This window comes from Rattus norvegicus, chromosome 2 (assembly GCF_021556685.1).
Source record: "Rattus norvegicus strain SHRSP/BbbUtx chromosome 2, alternate assembly SHRSP_T2T, whole genome shotgun sequence".
In the NCBI taxonomy this organism is placed as follows: Eukaryota; Metazoa; Chordata; class Mammalia; order Rodentia; family Muridae; genus Rattus; species Rattus norvegicus.
This window is the reverse complement of record NC_141535.1, coordinates 125,316,759-125,336,876: the sequence shown is the minus strand read 5'-3', so window position 1 is coordinate 125,336,876 and position 20,118 is coordinate 125,316,759. Positions and strand designations below refer to the sequence as shown.

At 43.3% G+C, this 20,118-nt stretch overlaps 1 protein-coding gene across 1 annotated transcript; it reads left to right on the top strand.

Moving 5' to 3' along the window:
- The first annotated feature begins 437 nt into the window (after positions 1-437).
- Positions 438-16,341, top strand: Pgrmc2 (progesterone receptor membrane component 2). Its single transcript, NM_001008374.1, has 3 exons — positions 438-844; positions 13,394-13,549; positions 15,075-16,341. Exons 1-3 carry the CDS (start codon positions 445-447, stop codon positions 15,170-15,172), a joined length of 654 nt encoding a protein of 217 aa, NP_001008375.1. The 5' UTR covers positions 438-444; the 3' UTR covers positions 15,173-16,341.
- The last annotated feature ends 3,777 nt before the right edge of the window (positions 16,342-20,118 follow it).

Below are 20,118 nucleotides of genomic sequence, written 5' to 3'. Positions count from 1 at the left end.
GCAGCTGCTGGGCGCACGCGCGCGAGCAGCAGGGAGGGGTTGCTGAAGAGAGCCCAGCGCGTGGCGTTCCAGGGCCCGCGCACGCGCCCTGACGGCGTTCCGCCCATATCCGCGAGTACGCACGCGCATAGCCGGCTCTGGGCCCCCCCCCCTTTATTTTTCTTCAGCCCCGCCCCTCCCTTACACTCCCTTAGCCGAAGCGTTGGGGCTGTGAGAGCAGGGAAGTGTGGGGCGAGGTGGGCGGGGCGTCGCCCGCGCGCGCTGCCAGCCAGAGCTGGAGCTACGAGAGCGAAGCCAGGCAACGTTACCCAGCCAACAGCCAATAAGTAGCCGGCGCTGCCACGCCCCAGCCACTCACGTGATTGGCTGAGCGCCGCCTGGTGGGCAGGGCCGCGGTCTTGGGGAGGGCAGGGGGCGGGAGGAGGAAGGCGCTGGCGGGCAGTGATGGCGGCGGGTGATGGGGACGTAAAGCTAAGCACCCTGGGGAGCGGCGGGGAGCGTGGCGGCGACGGGAGCCCGGGTGGCGCGGGAGCGACGGCAGCGAGGAGCAGTTGGGTGGCAGCGCTGCTGGCGACGGGCGGGGAGATGCTGCTGAACGTGGCGCTGGTGGCGCTGGTGCTGCTGGGGGCCTACCGGCTGTGGGTGCGCTGGGGGCGGCGTGGTCTATGCTCGGGACCCGGGGCGGGCGAGGAGAGCCCGGCCGCCACGCTGCCGCGCATGAAGAAGCGGGACTTCAGCCTGGAGCAGCTGCGCCAGTACGACGGGGCGCGCACGCCGCGCATCCTGCTCGCGGTCAATGGGAAAGTCTTCGACGTGACCAAAGGCAGCAAGTTCTACGGCCCCGGTGAGGAGTGAGGGGTGTCGGGGGGGCCCGGGACACCCTATCCCCGCCGCGGCCCGGTACCTGGACTGCAGCCCCGCGCACGCCCCCAGTTGTGGGCGTCGTGAGGGGTTCAGTGGTGCCCCACAAACCTGCTCTCGGCGTTCCTGCCCTTCCCAACCCGTCTCTCCTCGCAGCTTTTCCTGGGACTGAAATTCTCAAAATTGTTAAGAGTTGTCTCTAGTCACGTTGGCTTTCAACCTTTCTTCGGAGCTTTTTTATTTCTGAGCTTTGTCGGAGCAAGGGAGCTAAAGTGGCGCCCCAAAGTTTTCGGCCCTGTGTAAGACAGCTTTCTTTTGATTCTGGATTGTCTGTTTGACACTTACGTACTCTTACTAGTCTCCGGACTTGTCTGCCTAGAGTCAGGGTTAGGGACACGTAGTTTCAAGTCCCAACCCTGAAGCTCGATTTCAGAACCACCCCGGACTCGTTTTCATTCTTTTTCTAAAAAGTCAGTTTTGGCTCTAAGATGCTTTCCAAGATTAACAACTTTATGTTAAGATGAGAACGAACCAGAATGTAAACCTTAATAAGTAAGACTGCCAAAGATATTGGCCCTGACTATAGGGGGTGGAGCTCTTCTGCCCAGGAGGCAGGCGTGGCTCTGGCTTTGGCTCTGGCTCTTGAGTCTCTCCCTCCTTCCCTCCTCTCCTTTTTCTGCTAATAGTAAGATAAGTATTCAAATACCCGTTGAAAATGAATTATTATATTTCCCTTAACAGAATGGGACGCCCGGGGGGCGGGGTGGGGCACGAATCTAGAAGAGCCAAACTTCTCGCCCCCTGCCATGCACTGGTTCTTCTAGTTGAAGGTTTTACAACTTTTCTTTCAGAGAATTATGTGGAAGGTAGTTAGTTGCTGTAGAGGCCCTCTTGCAGTATAGTGGTAATCTATATTTCGGATTGTGCAAATAAACTTCAGACCCGGGGTATCTGTTGGAAGCCCATAAAATTGAACAACATTGTGCAGTGCTTATTAGTGCTTTAAAGACAGAAGGTGGGGAGGGAGGGAGAGAGCGAGAGAGCGAGAGTGTGCTTGTAGTTGTAAGAATAAAGCTAGAGACCAAAGTGACCCATTACTGGAAGGAATACATCCAACATTTAAGCAAGGTTTCTTTTTAATTTTGTTAGTGCGTGTGATTTATTGACACTGAATAAGCTTCTGATTTCAGTGCTTAGTTGGATGCTATTTTAGGAATGTTTTGGTTTGTTGATTGGATTAGAGGTAAGAAACATAAATAAGCATTTGATGTTCGATCTGTTAATCTCTCTCTCTCTCTCTCTCCCCCCCCCTCTGTGTGTGTGTGTGTGTGTGTGTGTGTGTGTGTGTGTTTCCTTCTGGATATATAAACACAAACAACATGTCTCCTTATCAGCTCCAATGGTTAATACTTTATTTTTTTTTAATTTAAGAGCATGTGGGACAAGAGAATATAGGACCAAAGTACATTGTTTACACAGACCAAGTCAAACTTTTAAAGTGAAGAATTTACACAGATTTTGTACCTAGTGACACACTTTCCCCTCTTTGGCATTAAAGTGTGTTCAGTGGTTAAAGATTGTCTAGAGTATTTGTAAAAAGGCCCATTATCAGTCCTTATACATCGGGAAAGAGTCAGTTTGTCAGCCTCCAGTAGCAACTGTCAAAGACTAAGAGGTGTGATGTAGTGTGGGTCCCTGGGCTTGAGCACTGAAGGCATTCTTAGATAATAATGAAGAACCACCCTGGGTGTGGTGGTAAAGGCAGCTCTGGGGCGGGGTGGGCAAGTGGATCTCTGTGAGTTCTAGGCTATTTGGGGCTGCATAGTGAGACACCCCCCCCAACTAAAAACAAAAAGAATAGAGAACCATCTCCTCGTTCTGATGCATAATTATTTATTACTGGTATCAGTAAACAATCTAGGAATATCTGGAAGATTTTATTATTGAGAAGCGCTTAAATGGAGCCACGACATCTTTCGTTCTTCCTTTTTATTTTTTCATGGATAGGAAGTGTTGAAGTACTTTCCTGGAGTCCTAATGCCATAATTTTGGCTAGAATATAAGTGTAAAATTAAATTTTGCCTTTAACTTTTATTTTCTTTATTTAGCAAATGAGTGAAATGCTTTTGTAGTGTTATAATTCAGCCCACAGTTCTCCTTACCTGAGAATCTTAGTGATTTGGAAAACTCAGCCTAGAGCTAGCAAGTTTATTGTTATGTCCAACCACTGTGTGTTCCATTTTGCAATGTTGTGTCTTAGTATTAAGATTGTTCTGTGATGGTGGTTTTTTTCCTCCATAATACTGGACACATTCTCTTATAGCTGTGTATCTGAAGTTCCACTTCTTAAAAGTAAAATTGAATGGCACTATTTCAAATGTAGTTCATTGCCAACTGTCTGCCAGAACACGTTGACTTTGTTGTTAGTATTGTATTTCTATATAATCTAATAGGTACTTGTGATTGTGTAGGAAACTGCAGTTCATAAGCATCTAATGATCCCATGAATGGCTTGTGCATTTGTCATTTCTCTAGTTCTCTGGTGAGGTTGCAAAGTATTTGCCTTATAGAGATGAGTCTGAGGTTTCAGTAACCTGGCTTAGATCACATAAATCTGGGAGATCCAGATATGTTTGACCACAAAGTTTACATACTTTGCGGTAGACAGATTCTGGGCTGAACTTACAGAGAATCCCGTTACTGGTTTCTTTTTTTTTTTTTTTTTTTTTCTTTTCTTTATACCCTTTTCTGGTTCCTTCCCATACAGGGTTTGAACTTCAAATCATGGCTTTTATGTTATTCTAGCTGCCCAGTATGGTAGCCCAAGCCACACATGGCTAACGAAAATTAATATAGTTTAGGATGAGTTCTTCAGTAATATTCCAGATGCTCAGCCACATGACTGCCACACTAAACCTTGGAGTAAATAGCAGCATGCTATACTCTAGCTTCTCCGGGAGCTCTGGAGGTCAGTGAAAACGTCTCCTGAGCGTGTTTGTTTGTTTAAATGGCTCTAGGGGATATTTGTATTCTCATTTCACATTTGTAAAATTTGTCCCAAAGTACCTACCTGCTAAGTAGCCACTAAAAATCAAACCAAGTTTCACATGTTTCATAGGCCATACCTTGTCATTGTCACATTACCCATCAAGTCCATGCTTTCATTCAGAATAGGTTTTAAATGTTTTAGCGGTATAATCTTAAATCATTTTATTACTATAGTACAGCTTTGGGAATCTTATTCTTTAGAATGGCAAAAAAAAGCATTTATGTGGGCTATTTGATATTTTTTCCCTTATTCCTCCTGTTTGTCAATATATGCTAAAACCAACTTTCCTCTTAAATTCTGAAAAGGAAAAGGTCACACAAGTAGCCCTTTAGGCTGCCTATAAGGTTGAGGAAAGGAGCCCAAGAACCTAAATCCTGCCTCCTGTTTAATCTTGTCTTTTTAATATGTTAATTTTTCTCTAACATTTTAATTTACAAAACTGCAGTTTAAGCAAGAGTTGCATCATAAAGGCCAAGCCCAGCCCGCCTGCCACTGTGTGGACTGCTCAGAGTTGTCACAATTCAGCTGCCATTACAATTTCTTGCTTTGAAGCCAACTAGGTTTGTTATTGGGCTAGTTACCACATGTATCTTGTTATCTACCAGTAGATAAACGAACTAAGTTTCTGAAGGAACTAAGCATGGTAGCTCACACCTGTTGTGCCAGTGCTCTTGAGGCAGAGGCAGGAGGATGGCCTTTAGTTAGAATAACCTAGCTACATAGTTGAACTCTGGGATAAGCCATGCTGTCTGTTCCTCTGAGTTGTACTTGACAAAAAGTGAAGTTCAGAAGAGCTGTATATGGTGCTGATCATTTTCACAGTACCTACCTGGTTGCCCCTTCTGATCAGCAGTGTCATTCGCATTGGTTTTAATGTTTTAGGGAGCTATATTGTGTTAAATACTAAAGCATTGGAATAGTAGAAGGTGGTGATTAAGATTAGAAGTAAGGAGCAGAACTAGTCACATGAACTTTCCCTATGGTTTCTGAAAACCATCTGACATAGACATTCCTCCCCATGTGCCCATGACAGACATAACTATGTAACTCTTGGATCCTTTCTCACCTTTCTCAAGAGCTTTCATATAAAGCTTCATCTCTATCTTTAAATATTAAGGAGCATCTTAGATTTTACTACACTTAGTCTTTGGTACAGACCAGGCCGTATCCATGGACTTGACATCACTTGAGGAGGACAGGCAGTATATAACATATCGCAGTATGGAGTTAAGCTCTGTAGTGAGAAATGTGCTATGAATGAATGTAGGGTTATGACCAGGGGTTATTTGGATATCTAGGAGTACCTTATTTCTGTTAGGTACTCACAAAGTAGGGGCATGATGTTTTAAACTTGAAGGGGCCAGCTGCAGAGCTTGGTCGTGAGAGTGTTCTGAAGTAGGTTATTATTCACCTTAGTGTACAGCTCGGGTGAAGACATGGGAGCCACCTAGCACTGTGTCCAGACCTATCATATCTGTCCTATCAGACTCATCCCTGTCAACTCCATTGATATTTCAGGTTTGGATTCTTTGATTACTTGTCGTTAGCCCAAGACTTGTTACTCCAGCTCTTGAAACTAACTCATCTTACTTTGTTTTTTCTTATAAAAACCACATAAGTAGATTTTAAACTCTTCAGCATTTGATGTTCTCACACCTTAGTCTGGTTCTGTCTAGTTCCCACCATCTTAACACAGCCTTTGGCCATGCCTCTCTGACTAGCAGTGCCCTAAGCACAGTTCACCTCAGAAAGAGCTCCTCATGGTCACTTCACTCCCTAGTCCTTAGAGTCTCTCCCTTCCCCTTTCTCCTCTGCTGATCTGGATAAATCTGTTTCTGTTCTTCCAATGATTTTAAGATACGATTTAGATATTGATCTATTCTTTGGAACAGTGTAAGAATTTTAGCCAAATATTATCCCATGCAAATTAGGAAAGCCTACCTATTGAAGACACCTTACTGCCACTTGCCTGGCTTTTTTCCTTCCTGGTGCTAAGGATGAACCTGGCTTCAGACATTTTTGCAGGGACTCTACTTCCCACCTTTGTCCCTAGCCCTGGATATGTTTTCTTTTTGTGAAGTGTACATGCGTGTGCGCACACACCACATATATATGTAGCTGCCTTCAGAGTCCAGCAAAAGGAGTCAGAGCTCCTGGTACTGACCAGTGGGGGTGTTGGGAACAGAACTCAAGTCTATTATGTGGTTGCCTTTTTGAAAATTTACTATTTCTTGCACCTTAATCTTTCTTAGAATTCCATCTTCATTTTGATAAAAGGCCTGTAGTTCTTTTCATTGGTAGGAAAAATACCTTTCCTTTGTCTGTCCTTGTTCAGGAGTAATGACTTGTGGTCAGGAAATGAAATTGTATATTCTTGTTACACCTCCGTTTGAGTGATGTGTGTCATTGCCCTCTGCTCTCTAATAAGTTTGCTTTTACTAATCAGTTTTTCTGGGTTTTGTTGTGGTTGAGGCGGTTTGCTCTAGTGTGTGTGTGTGTGTGTGTGTGTGTGTGTGTGTGTGTGTGTGTGTACATTGCACTGGAGAAGGCAGAGGTAGACATCACTGTCTTTAGCCTCTCTCCATCTTATTTATCGAGGCAAGGTCTTACTGAACTTAGAGCTCACCAGTTTGGCTAGGTTGTCACCAAGCTCTAGGGATCTGTATCCATGCTTCCGTGATAGGCTAGAGTTAGAGGCACACACACACCTTCCTGGCTCTCCGCAGAGTGCTGGAGATCCAAAATAGGTCTGCCTGTGCAACAAGTAACTTCATTGACTAAGCTTTGCCCCAGACCCCTAGATTTGATTTTTAACATGCTGGATTCTTCCAAAAGTCTGTGAATACATGCCATTTCATCCATTTTAGAACATTTAAACGCGACTTTAAATTATTGCCTCTTCCATTCTCTCTCATCCTCTCCCTGCCCCGGAAGGCAGGTAGATATGTATTAATCTCCCATCTGTTCTTCAAGCCTGTCTATTTTATGGCCCATGTCTCAGATTTTGATAACCTTAGGCAGCTTGAGTCTCTGCTCTTCCTGCTTTATTCTAGACACACTGGCCTGGCCGCGCTTCCTTGCTATAGTTTGTCATCTTTGCTGCTGCTGCTTTCCACCAGCCTCTGCATTCTCTCTTTCTTGTCCATTTTCTGGAGTGTTCCATGAACTGTCAATTGTGGATGTGCGACTACTGTAGAGTGCTTAGAGTAGATCCCAAAATAATGCCTGGGTGTAAGGTTTTTAAATCATATTTTTAAAAGATAATACATGCTGAAAACTGAAAACTCTAAAGGATTTACAGTGAAAAGTAAGGCTTCTCCCGAGAGCCCTCTCATGTCTCTGCAGTGGGAAGGGATCAGTCTTAGTGCTGCAGAGCCGTGCTGTGCAGGTCAAACCATCTGAACATGAGTCTTATTTCGCCACACTTAATTATGGTGCACTGTACATGCCGTTCACAATCTTGGGAGCCTTTCACATCCTTCATGTATGTGGAAGCTATTTGTTAATGGCCTTTCTTGGTGAGCATGTGAGCTTTCCGCCATTTCTTAGTAATGCTACTGTGAGAAACAGCCTGTACCAATGGAAAGAAAGCTGTGAGTCCTAGAAGCAGCATTACTAAAGCTCATAGTATGGGGACGTCATTTGGAGGTCCCTCCAGAGAGTTTGACTGTCCATTCTTCATAAAGATGCCTGTTTCTCTTCCTTACCAAAAATGTGATGCTTTACACTGCTGGGGTTTTGTGTCTCTGAAGTTAAACCAGCATCCAAGTTGCTGTATAATTTTTTTTCTCCCATTTTGAGTGAGGTTTTATCAGACAGGACCTATCACTAGAACTCAGTGAGTTCTAGACTATCCAACCCAGTATAGGTGAGACTGGCTGTCTAGTGGAGGCCAATGGTTTGGCCTATCTCCACCTCTCTACATGTTGGGAATTTAAACATGCCATCACACCCACCTTATAATTTCCACTGTCCATCCTAGGGATTGAATTTAGGCCTTTTTTAAAAAATATATACATTTACTTACAGCGTGTATGTAAGTGCACAGAAGCAGGCACACCTTGGTGCATGTGTAAAGATGAGAGAACAATTTGCTAGAGTCATTTCTTCCATGGACTGCCCAGTTAGCTAATTCAAGCCATGAGACCTAGCAACAAGTGACTTCCTGCTGAGCCATCTTGCCACCAGCCCAGGTCTTTGTGCTTGTGCAGCAAGTGTTTTAAAAACCGAACTATCTTCTTATTCCAGAAGCGGATATTTTTAAGAAAATCTGAGTCTCTTTGTTGCCCTTTATACATACATTTGTTCATGTATTCTTTGCCACAGTATTTCAGTTGTGATGCTTATCATTTCAGCCTTTCCAAATACTTCTCCGTGCCTTTCCACTTACACATGGCTGGAATTTTGTTGTTGGTTTGGCTTTGTTTATAAATTTATCTTATGTGTATGAGTATTTGGCAGCATCCTGGGTGCAGCTATTTCAAAAATATGCCTCACCATTCTTCATGGTGTATCAAAAGTAAGCAGTTGTAGGACATCAGATCTCCTAGAACTAGAGTTAGAGATTGTTGTGAGCCACCATGTGGGTGCTGAGTATCAAACTCCTGCCCTGTGGATGAGTAGCCAGTGTTCTTACTTGCTGAATCTTCTCTCCAGCCCTCATTGTTGTTTTGATATTATTATGTTCATGAGTGCTGACAGTTAGCATATATATGGAGGTATCTAGATCAGCTTTCAGGAATCCAGTCTCCTTCTGTCTTGGGATCTGGGTATCAGAATTCAGGTTGTCAGTATGTTTAACAAGCACTCTTGACTGCTGAGCCCCTCACCAACCCTCCATAGCATTTTTATCTTTGCTTTTATGTGTGGTACTAACCATTGGCCTCTCATGCTAGGCAAACACTCTACCACTTAGCTGCACCATCTAGTCCTATGCAGTGTTTTAGACCACAAGCATGCAGGTTTCTGTATTCAGATTTATCTTTTACGTCTAAGTTATGTCTCATCCTTACTCCTTTCCCTTCCTTTTGTCCTTATTCTACTTTGGGTCATATGTGAGTGTGTATGTGCATGTGCTTTAATCTATAGTCACCAAGTGAGACATTCATGGGCTCTGTGTCTTTTAACTTGATGGCTTTCCAGTTCGCCCTTTTCCTGCAGATGATGCACTTTTCTATATTTTTAAGCCTTGTGGTCGAACATTCAGAAACAAGGTGGAATTTTCAGTCGTGCAGTAAAGCATGTAATTTGGTCTCAACTTTAGTAGATAAAATAATTTCTCTGTGTAGTGTTTGAAGCATCTGAGTGTCACTTGGTCCCTCAAGCATGTAAGTGTCTTCTTGTCCTGACAGAAACTTTCTTCAGTTTTACTGTGCTGGTTCTATAGCTCCTGGAGTTTCCCAGATTGGAGTGTAAGCTGTCTCCTTACATTTACAGGAGTTTCAGAGGAGCATGGAAATAACTAAAATAATTCTCATGGAATATTTCTCTTTTGTCATCCTATAGTCAAACAGATCCTCTGTTAGACATTTTACTTACCACATTTTCTGTTTATTATTTTATCATTGTTTCATAATGAGCATATATATGTATCAATGGTTTGTTGCTATTTCAAAAATATGTCTTACCATTCTGCATGGTGTATCAAAAGTAAGCAGTTGTAGGGATTACTAACTAATGAGTTGATTCACTTTTTTTGTCTTTTTTTTTTTTCTTATTTCTTGTTTTGTTTGTCTTCACTAGGCAGACTTCAGAGTCAAAGCCCTCCAACCCTCACCTCCAGAATGCTGAAATTATAAATTTGCCTACCACACCCAGCTGAGTTTATTGATTTTGAACTTAAAAATAATCTTATTCACAGCCAGATACAAGTAGGGGCAGACTGATTTCTGTGAGTGTGAGACCATCCAGGGCTTTATAATGAGACCTTATCTGGAAGAAGAGTAAATAAAGTCAAAAATGTATCTAATCCACTTATCCTATGGAGTATTATAGCTAGAACATGTTCACAACACCCACATTAGCCTGGAGTTCAACACACCTTACATTTTACTCTGTAGTGTAATTTATGAATTCTTCCTCTCCTGGATGCCTGGGGAGCTGCACTGAGTGTTCTGCCTGTTACTAGTCCAGGTAGCAATCAAAATTCCAAGTGTGTTCACCATCATAAAGTCAACAACTGTTAGGTCAGCCGATTACTTGGTTGGGAATCATCATAATGATGTTTACATGAGTCTTGATGCTCAGAAAACAGCATTTGCTGTTCTGGTAAATCATACCAGAGGTTTAACACTAGATCAGAAGTGCTTTTCGTGGGCAGCCACCATTTTTGTTGTTGTTGTTTTATGAATAGTCACACATAGCAAATTGCTATTGCTAATAATAGTTTGTTGTGGAGAGCATCTGAAAAAGAAGGGATTGCTGCTTGTGCTATGAATGGAAGAAGATAACTCTTTGCCAGACCTCTAAGCCTCCCTTTGTCAGAAAACTGCCCAATTCCTGTTGTACTTAGTCTGCTTAGGTTTCTCGGTGGCCTTACGTCATGGAGCAAAGAACATGTCAGCAAAGACTCCTTAGTAGATGGCTTCCTCAGAAGTCTGTGCATGGGAAGGGGACACTTTAATGTAGTTTATGGAGTGGAGGAATATATTACTCATTCTTATCTTTTAATGAGTTGACAAAAACCAACTTCAGCAACAAAAGATTAACTAATTCATTCAAAGTTGACCCTTAGGAAAGCTGGCAGAGAAATTTACTTAAGAACCCACTGGTATATCTATTAACATACTCAAAGCCTGAGGGTTGTCTGGTGACTTGGCTGGTTTGCTTTATGGTGCTGAGGGTTACAACTGGGCCTGCAGTAGCCTGTGTGCTCTCACATAGTCTCAGGGTTCACACTGACACATCTGCAAGAGTGATATCCAGAACATAGGTACAAGTTTGCAGATCAGATACATGGGAGGCCCAGCAAGAGGACTGCAAGCTCAAGGGCTGTTATGACTCTACATAGTTGAAGGACAACCTGGGCACCCTGGTGACGCTGTCTGAAAATAGTAAAGACTGAGAAGAACCTTGGTGGCCCTAAATGTTCTTGGTATGAGTGCTCTTTGAGCTTCTGGGGCCCCTGCTTCTTGGGACAAGAATTTGGAGTAGTGAGAGAACTGGAGTTAGATATTATCCTGATCCTATTAGGAACTTTAGGTGGTCACTGAATGATGTGCTTTGATTGATTGATTGATTGATTGATTGATTGATTGATTGATTATTTAGTCTGCCAAGTGTGGAAAAGGGCAAAATCTGTTCTTCATGAAATCCTGAAGGACCAAAGTGTGAAGTTATAGGGAAATTCTTTAAAAAATAGAAAGTGTCATTTTCTCTTCAAGGTTGTTGTTCTCTAGCCATTTTTAATATTCTTCTTTTGCTTCATTTGCCACTGTTTTAGGCCCATAGGCTTTGGTCATCTTTGTTTCTCCAGAGACAAAAGTCCATCTTCACTATTCACTGGCTACTTATATGTTTATCTCTACAAAGCAGGTAGAATTCTGCGCAAAGGGACTGGGGGCTGAAGGTCAGGTTGTTCTTGCTTACTTGCCTTAGAAGCCTATCTTGTCTACTTTTCAAAGTTCACAATTCCTCTAAAATAGTTAACCCTAATTTAATGAACTTTTGAATTGTATTCTGTAAGTAGAAACTGTATTAAATTTATTTTTTTAAAGTTTAATACTCCTTGAGTGTAAGTTGCGATCATAAGCAAAATTTCAAAGTCATCAATGTTGACCAATGATAGAGTATTCATTTTCTTTTAGAAGACACATCTGAGAGAACAAAATAATGTATTATTGGGAGAATAATTAAACCATAAGTATATCCATTTAGTGAGAAAAATTATCCATTTAGTTATGTTGTGATAGTTACCTAATGCCCATTAGTAACATGGAAAATGCTTAATAACTAGAAGCTAGACGCACCACACCTGCCACCTTCAAGGCTAAACCTGAAAAAGCTACTTAAACGCTTAAACCCTGGGGAAAGCCATCCTAGCTCCATGGACTACCTTTCCAAGAATGAGCTTCCTGCCCTAGGAATGAAGTCCAGTCAGGAATCCAGGTTACTGCTTATGGTGGTCAGTGCTCTGTTAGGTGAGACTTGGTCTCCTGGCTCAGAAGGCGCGGGTGCTCTCCAACATTTAACTTGGAGTTACCTACAGTACTTTCCAATGCGAGCAGGTCAGTCTTCTTTCACTCGGAAGTCAAGGCATCTTTACTCTTGTTTTCTTTAAGTTAGCCAATACTTTATTCCAATAGCCCCTTTATTAAATTAATAGTTCCCATGGGCCTGGGAGATGGTGCAGTGGATAAAGTGCTTGCCTGACCTGGATCTCAGACCCAAAGCAGGATGCAGTTTGCCCTCTGACGACACTTGTTCAGGGCCACATCTTTTCCACACAGACATGTAACACATACACAAAAGTAAATATTCTTCTTAACAGTCAGGCCAGTAACCAGCTGCTCATGAGAGTGGACCTTTAACTGGTTTTAAAACTGTTTCCTCAGAATGGCTTTTGCTATCTGTAGAGGAGCACATGAACTTGAAATTTGTCTTTGTAGAGTTATATGATTTAGATATCTTATTATCATTTAAATCTTTGTAAGAAACATTTTAAACAGAAAGATATTTTTGGACCCCTTCTGCCATATTAGATGTAAACAGTTAAATCTTGAAGATGTCTGTTGCAGGGTAGAAGTATTTGCTGGATGTGCATGAGGGCTGAGTTGAGATCTCCAGCATCTACATTAAAAGCAAGGTCTGTTGTGCATGCCTGTAAGCTTGTGCTGGGGAGGTGGGGAGGTGGGGTTCCTGGAATTGTCTGACCCAGCCAGTTGAGCCAAATCAGTGAACTAATTAGATAAGCTGTCTCATGAAATACGTTAGAGAGACTGAGCTACATAAGCGACGTTGATATACACGTGAACACGTGAAAGAGTTTTGTTAAAGTTGTTTTTTGTTTTAAGATTTTCATACAGGAACATACGTGTTTCATACAGAACAGGATATGTTTGATCAAATCTAGCCCATATCCTCCCTCTAGTTCCTTCTGTATCCCCACCACAACTGCTCCTGATTTAATGTGCTATTTAATACCCACTGTGTCCATGTAGTGCTGTTAGCCTGTTAGCAGGTGCATGGGTGTAGGGCCCCCTACTGGAGCATGGGTAGGTAATCTCTCAAGGGCTGTATTCCACTGATCCTCCCTCCTCTCGTATACAGGTCTCAGGGTATCTGAAGTGAACTTAGTTTCAGTAAAAAGCTTTACTTTTGTAAAAAGGGAAATTTCTGACAAATCTCTGATTATCTCATCGAGAATCTCCATTTTTTTTTTTTTTAAATTACAGCTGTGTATCAAAAACAAGTCATGGAGAGAAGCTGATGCTCAGACACGTTCTCAAATGGTGTTAGGCTCTAAGTTGTCTTTTTCTCTTTCAGCGGGCCCATATGGCATCTTTGCTGGCAGGGACGCCTCCAGGGGACTGGCGACCTTCTGCCTGGATAAGGATGCACTTAGAGATGAGTACGATGACCTCTCAGATTTGAACGCAGTGCAGATGGAGAGCGTTCGAGAGTGGGAAATGCAGTTTAAAGGTATCTTCATTTGGGGGAGCTTTGGAAAACTGAACTGTATGCTATTGCACATGCTTTAAAGGACTGTTTCCATTTCCATCATTATTAGGATGTATTTAAAACACTGCTAAATATTCATATATAATTATACATGTGGCAATTGGGCTGAAAGTCTGTATTTGAATATATATTTAGCACTAGGTATGGCAGCACTTGCCTGGAGGCCCAACAGTCTCAAATTGTGATGCTTTCAGTAGTCTTTTAAGACTTGATTATTAAGGAATGGTTTTGTTTTGTTAAATACAGGCTTGTATTTAAAACAAACTGAAGGTTAGGATATAGCACAGTAGTAGATTGCATATGACCTCCTCGTGCCCTGGGTTCCAACCATGAATCAGTGGTGAATTAGTAAAATCAACACTATTGGTAATGTATAGCAAATGATGTAACTGTTTTTAACTTTAAATGTAAGGAAAGAATACTGCTTCCCCCCCCCCCCCCCCCCATCATGCCCCGTGGGATGCTGCCTGACCATTCATCTCTGACTGGGTCTGTGAGCAGCTCTGTGGGCTTCCTGGCACTTGTCTCGGTTCTCCTGAGTGCAGAGCCCACCTTAACACTCCCCACAGCTAGTCGACTCAGTCTTGATTTAATTCACTTAGCCTAGGTTTTATTTCCAGAAAACAAACAGGCTTTACCTGCATACAAGGTTCTAAATTAAACAGCAGGCACGTCAGAGTGAACAGAGTGACGGATCTAAGGAGAGAGCTCAGTATGGGAAAGAGTGATGGTGTGGTAGGGGTCTTGCAGGCCTACAGAGCCCAGAGAAGTCCTTGTCTCTACCATGTTGTCAAATTTTTCTCCAGTATATGTCTCAGATCTACTTATCCTGTGGCTCTCCACCCCATACGCCATGCTGCTGCCATCACCCTATAGTCATTCATCCTAGGTCTCCATTTCCTTTTTCGTCTGCGTGTGTGCGTGCGTGTGTGCGTGTGTGCGTGCGTGCGTGCGTGCGTGCGTGCGTGTGTGTGTGTGTGTGCATGTGTGTGTGTCACCTAGGTTAACCTCAAACTCATGAGACTATGTGTATGAACCACTACCTCTGTTATAATATTTTTATTTGTAATATTTTGGGTTATTAACACTTAAAAGAATTCGATTGGGGTGGAACTAAGTGTAGGGCATGAAGCCTTAGATTCCAACCCTGCCACCAACAAACAGAGCAGCCACATTTCTAGGCGTGTGATATCGTAAAGCCAAGCTGGGACAGCTCTGAGACAGTCCATGCGTGTACATTTAAAAATCCAAGTAATGCCGATAGTGTCTGAATAAGAGCCACTGACACTGAACTGTCCTTTAAAGAGCAACCCTGAACCTTGTCAGATCCTGCTGCCTGTGTTCAGATCTTGTGTGCATGTACGAGAAGCTTTGGAGGAATTCTGCATTGTTTTGTGTGACTTAAGAGGCACATGCCTTCTTGCAGTACAGTGGAATCATGAAACACATTGAACCACTCCTGACTTTGTTTTGGTGTATCTTTCAGAAAAATATGATTATGTAGGCAGACTCCTAAAGCCAGGGGAAGAGCCATCAGAGTACACAGACGAGGAGGACACCAAGGATCACAGTAAACAGGACTGAACTTTGTGAACAACCAAAGCCAGGGGCCTTCAGAACTGCAACTCGTACCCCTTTGAGAGAATGTCCAGTCTGGCTGTGATGCTCCTGCTGTGAGAACCATTTCACCAGAGTGTACAAGATACTATGCCCAACTGTGAAGATCTGAATATGAGGCATTGCCTGTGCTGCCTGCCGGTGAACCTGTTGCAGTTGTTTGTGATGTCTGGTGGGCTTCATCACCCTGAAAAGGAGACAGGACCTTCTCAACAGCAAGAAAGTCTCCGGGTTATTTTACCCTCCTCTCCTCTCGATTTTCCTCCCTTCCTTCCTCCTCTTCCTTTTCTTCTTCCTCCCTCCCTCTCTCTCCGCCTTCCTTTCTTTCCCCCACCCCTCCCATGTCTTTCTTTTAAAACAAAACAAAAAAGTATCAAAGACAACCAGATAGGTATTTGCTACTCAGTGTGCAGATCTCTGGAAGGAGCAAGGGATCCTGTTTCACAGGCTGTGCTTTATTTGTGTTAAGGGAAGAGCCCTGGGCAGGGGAAAGGGGGTCACATATTCATTTAAGAAGTTCAGGCTACTGAAACATTTAAACGTGAATTCCCAAACTTTTCTTTCGGGGCTTTGTCAGGGAAGAGGGAAAAATGTCCTTCTAAGATTTGAAAGAAGGATTTCCAGTAGATTAAAGTCAACAGTTCCCAGCTAAGATAATTTGAAACCAGTTTTATTTCTTTCCCTTCCTTCCGCTAGGTCAAAACAATATTAATTGTGCCTTATTTCACTTCCATAAACTTGAATTACTTTTTGGGAAAGCCCCTGTGAATTGAGAAGTCAGTACAAGCAGCACTGAGACTGAGGCTGATGTCACTGTGTGTGGAGTGGAGGAGGAGTTCTCAGTGTTAACTGCCATGAGTTAGTGCACAAACATCGCTAGCATCGTGATGGCCAAGTGCATCCCTGTGCTTTTTTCTTTTCTAAGAAAGATTGAAAACCAACAGTTCTTCCCCAACAGCTGCCTAAATTTTAGGGGTCTGACCCTCACATGTCACTGGTGTGAGTGAGTGGGGCCGAGCGGTATGAATGTCTGTGTGAGTGAGTCTGGATGTCTGTGAGAGCACCTTGGGAGGGACTCTTCCTGCAATGCTGTAAATACGAGTACCGTTTTAATAAAGCATGTACAATAAACCAAATCAGCTCGAGTTGGACTCTAAATGCAGAGCCGTGAGCCAGTGTGTCATATACTAATAAGACTGCATTTAATTCAGGATGAGGGGAAAACACCTTAAAAATGGAAATCGGGCCCTGAGTAGCCACGCTGTACATGCCCCATGCTCAGTGTAATTTCCACGCAGGTCCACCTTGGTGGATGGTTCAGGTAAGAAGGGATATTACAGTACACAGTGTGCTCCAGCTTTGCTGCCACCATGGGTGATAGACGCACCAGCCTTCCAAGCAGGAACTGACATAAACACAGTATTGTGCCCACAGTCGGTAAATCCCTTTCTTGTTAGTTGAAAAGGTTCTATTTCAAAGCCTGCTTAGGTCAGGTTTTGACTTCATTATGATGGATTCTTGGTCGAGGACAAATTGCGCTTACAGAGAAAAGCCCCAAATAGGTGACGTTGAAAGACGTGTTTTTTATATATATCTCCTCTGATGTAGTAAATTGGTGTATCTGAACCATTGAGCCTGAAGGTTGATAATCTGCATTTGTGAGAAGCCCCAGGTATTCGTGCAGTAAAAACAATACATTTTTTGTTTTTTAAAAGGAACTGGTTTTGTGTTTTGGACTTTAAATAAACTGTGTTCTGTAGATAACGTCTTACTCCCAGTCAAATGTCTCGTTGTTAGGTAGTGTGGTGCCCTGTCCAGGGGCTCTGTAACTGGCATGGTTCCCACATTGCCTGATTGGTAGGGGTTTTAAAACATGGGGCTTTTTTTTTCTTCTTTTTTTATCCTTCAGTGTTAAAATTCAAACCCAGGGCTTCACATATTGCTCAACCATTTAGCTACATCCCCAGCTCCAAAGTATACGTTCTTCTTTTCTACTGAGCCTAAATCTGTTTGCGATTCCTCCAGTCATGCTTAAGATTGGATATGTTTGAGAAACACTGCATTCATCTTTTAAAGTTGTGTGGTCCATATTTGCCATACAATAAAAATGGAACTTATAATTTGTGTCTAATTCTGTACATTTTGGTTTTTATATGTGTGTGTATATATATTTAATTTTGTATGTGTATGAGTGTAGGTCTAAGTAGATGTTAGATCCCATATTACTGGGATTGCTGTGGTTGTATGACAACGTGTGGGTGGTGTTGAACTCCAGTCTCTTGGAAGGGCACCAGTGCACTTAGCCACTGATCCATCTCTCCAGCTCGCTACACTTGGTTTTGTATAATTCAGCTTTAGAGTTCTGAGTTAAAGTCATTTCATGTAAGATCAAACAATGGCTTTAGAACAGTAAAATTTTGGCATCACTTAGATTTTTGTCTCTTGCAGCCCCCAAATGGCCGTACCCTGAGTAGAGCTGTGGAAATACAACCAGTTTCCCTTCAGTGGGGGTAAACACATTCAGGTGGTGTTCCTCAGACCTTGGTGGGTGCAGTTTCCTAATTTCCCCAATTCCTGAGAGCTGCAGAACCTGCTGACCTCTCACCTCTTCCCACAGGCATCATCGAGGCTCGAGGTACTATTATCACTTGAGAAATTTCTCCCCTAGAAAGCAAAGCCGCCATGAGCCAGGGTCCATATTTGCAAATTCCACTTACCTCTGTGGATGACTAAGGGGCAGCTTGCTAGACACTGGTGTCAGTGAGGTGTTGACATTGTAGTGCCTGACACCATCAGTGGTCAGGATAGATGGGAAGTATTGTACTTGGAAGATGCACATGTTTCTGTGACCCTGGTGAAAGTAGGGTACTACTGCACAGAATAATATTGATGCCTCTAAGGCATGTTCCCTGAGGCCGGCCTTGACTTAGTAAATAATGCTAATCAGATCATGGCCTATTTGGCTGTGGGTAAAAGGTCAATTGATAGTGGCCAACCAGTCTTTATGCAGAAAAAAGTACAATTCCCAGCCAGTGTCCTGAGCTAGATAACAGCTTTCCATCTGCTACTCTCACTAAGGGTGCTGGGCACGCTGGCTGAAGCTCCAGAGCTGTCACTTGTACATAGGGCCCAGCCAACCCCTCATAAGTGTGAGGTACACAGCCTGATGAATATCCTCGTGTGCCTTAAATGTGCTCTTAAACCATTCTCAAATGCAAGTAACAGTGCAGACGTGTGTGTGTGAGATGGTCTCTAGACTTGGTTAAAAGAGAAATGAACAAAGCTTAGAAGATACATTCAAAGTATGCCTTTGCTGATTATAAAAGTATGAATTGACCAAAAGTCTTAACCAACCTCCTTCATTGCCTTTGGGATTGTAGGGCATCGTCTTAGTTGAAGACTTCAGTCTCAGCATGTCTGCCTCCTAATTTTCTGTAACCTCACATGTTGATACTGCATCCCTACACGCCTGCTGCTTATAGTCTTGGCAAACCGGGTACCGCCCTCACACAACTTGTCTTCCTACTGAGCCTCCTCTATTGTCACTATATTCTTGATAGCTGTCACCCACCTGTAATGGCTATTCCTGGTTGTCAGCTTGACTATATCTGGAATGAGCTGCAATCCAGAGTTGGAGGGCTCATCTGTGATCCAGATCCTGAGGCTGGAAGATACAAGTTTCTGATCTGAATCTTGGCATGGAGATCTTGAGGCATAGTGGCCATGAAAAGCGTAGGCTCAGGCAAGGTGATACAGGCCTTTAATCCAGGAGACTGAGGCAAGGAGATCTCTGAGTTCAATATCAGCCTGGAACACACTTTTACCCTTGGCCACACCTGCCAGAGGCCTACAGGACATTGGAAGAAGGAAGATTCACTTTTCTTCACCTGCTTGCACTTACTTGCCAGCACATCTGTAGAACCTACTTCTACAGAAGACCAGCTGAAACAACTAGCCTTGTGGGATTGCCACATGAAGCTACCCCCAATTTAATTATAGCTTCCAGAGTACCTCTAGCCATTACCTGGGTTATACTCTCCCTGGCTTAGTGCTCTGCCACCTCCCTAAGGCAGAACCAGATTCAGTGTCCCCATCCTGGTCCAGGCCTTCATAGCAGGTACATTAGTAACCTTGAAGTTGCTTTGTAATGTGTCCTGATAATCCAGCACCCACATTGGTGCTTCAGTTTTAGGTCCAGTATTTTTTTCTCAGATTTACTACACTGCTAACTATATAAGGTTGGTTCCATATGATTACTGTTAAATGAATTTGAGAACTGAGAGAGTAAGCAGTGTAAACCAGGGCGACAAGGAAGCACCAAGGCTTCAGAGAGCACTGAGGAGGTACATCTCAACAGTGTCTCTTAGTTCTGCCTATTGGGTTAGCAATTAAGCATTTGTTGCTACAAGAAGAGAAGGGTAGGGAAAAGAAAAGCTCAGGAGGCTGTTTATGAAGCCAAGAGTAGACCATGCAAGTTTAAGATCTAGCAGGGAGCTGTGTTAGTGGCAACTGGCTGCAGGCAGACACACTCCAGCAATGCAGCCTGGATGTGAGTAGCCCAGGTGACCAGGATAACTTAACCTTACTTTGTTCCAGGGAAGTTCTTTTTCCTTCCTGCTGTGGCCAGCCACCAGTCAACACAGAGGCAGGCACAGCCTAGGTGATACCAGTGAGAACTTGGAAAACAAGGTAAGAAACACTTCCATTTGATCAGCCAGGGCTGGAGAGATGGTTCACTGGTTCAGAGCATGTATTGTTCCTGGCAGAGGACTCTTAGCACCCATGTTGGTGGATCACAACTGCCTAGAACTACTCCACAGGATCTGATGCTCTCTTCTGGACTCAGTAGGGACCTTCATATGTATGTACATTTACACATACACACAGAATTTAAAAATAACAAAAATTTAAAG

Bases quoted from the DNA above. Each gene is read 5' to 3' on its own strand.
- Pgrmc2 (NM_001008374.1), top strand. From the start codon at position 445: ATGGCGGCGGGTGATGGGGACGTAAAGCTAAGCACCCTGGGGAGCGGC. The intron at 845-13,393 runs GTGAGGAGTGAG...TTTCTCTTTCAG, and splicing joins CAGCAAGTTCTACGGCCCCG to CGGGCCCATATGGCATCTTT. The intron at 13,550-15,074 runs GTATCTTCATTT...TGTATCTTTCAG, and splicing joins GTGGGAAATGCAGTTTAAAG to AAAAATATGATTATGTAGGC.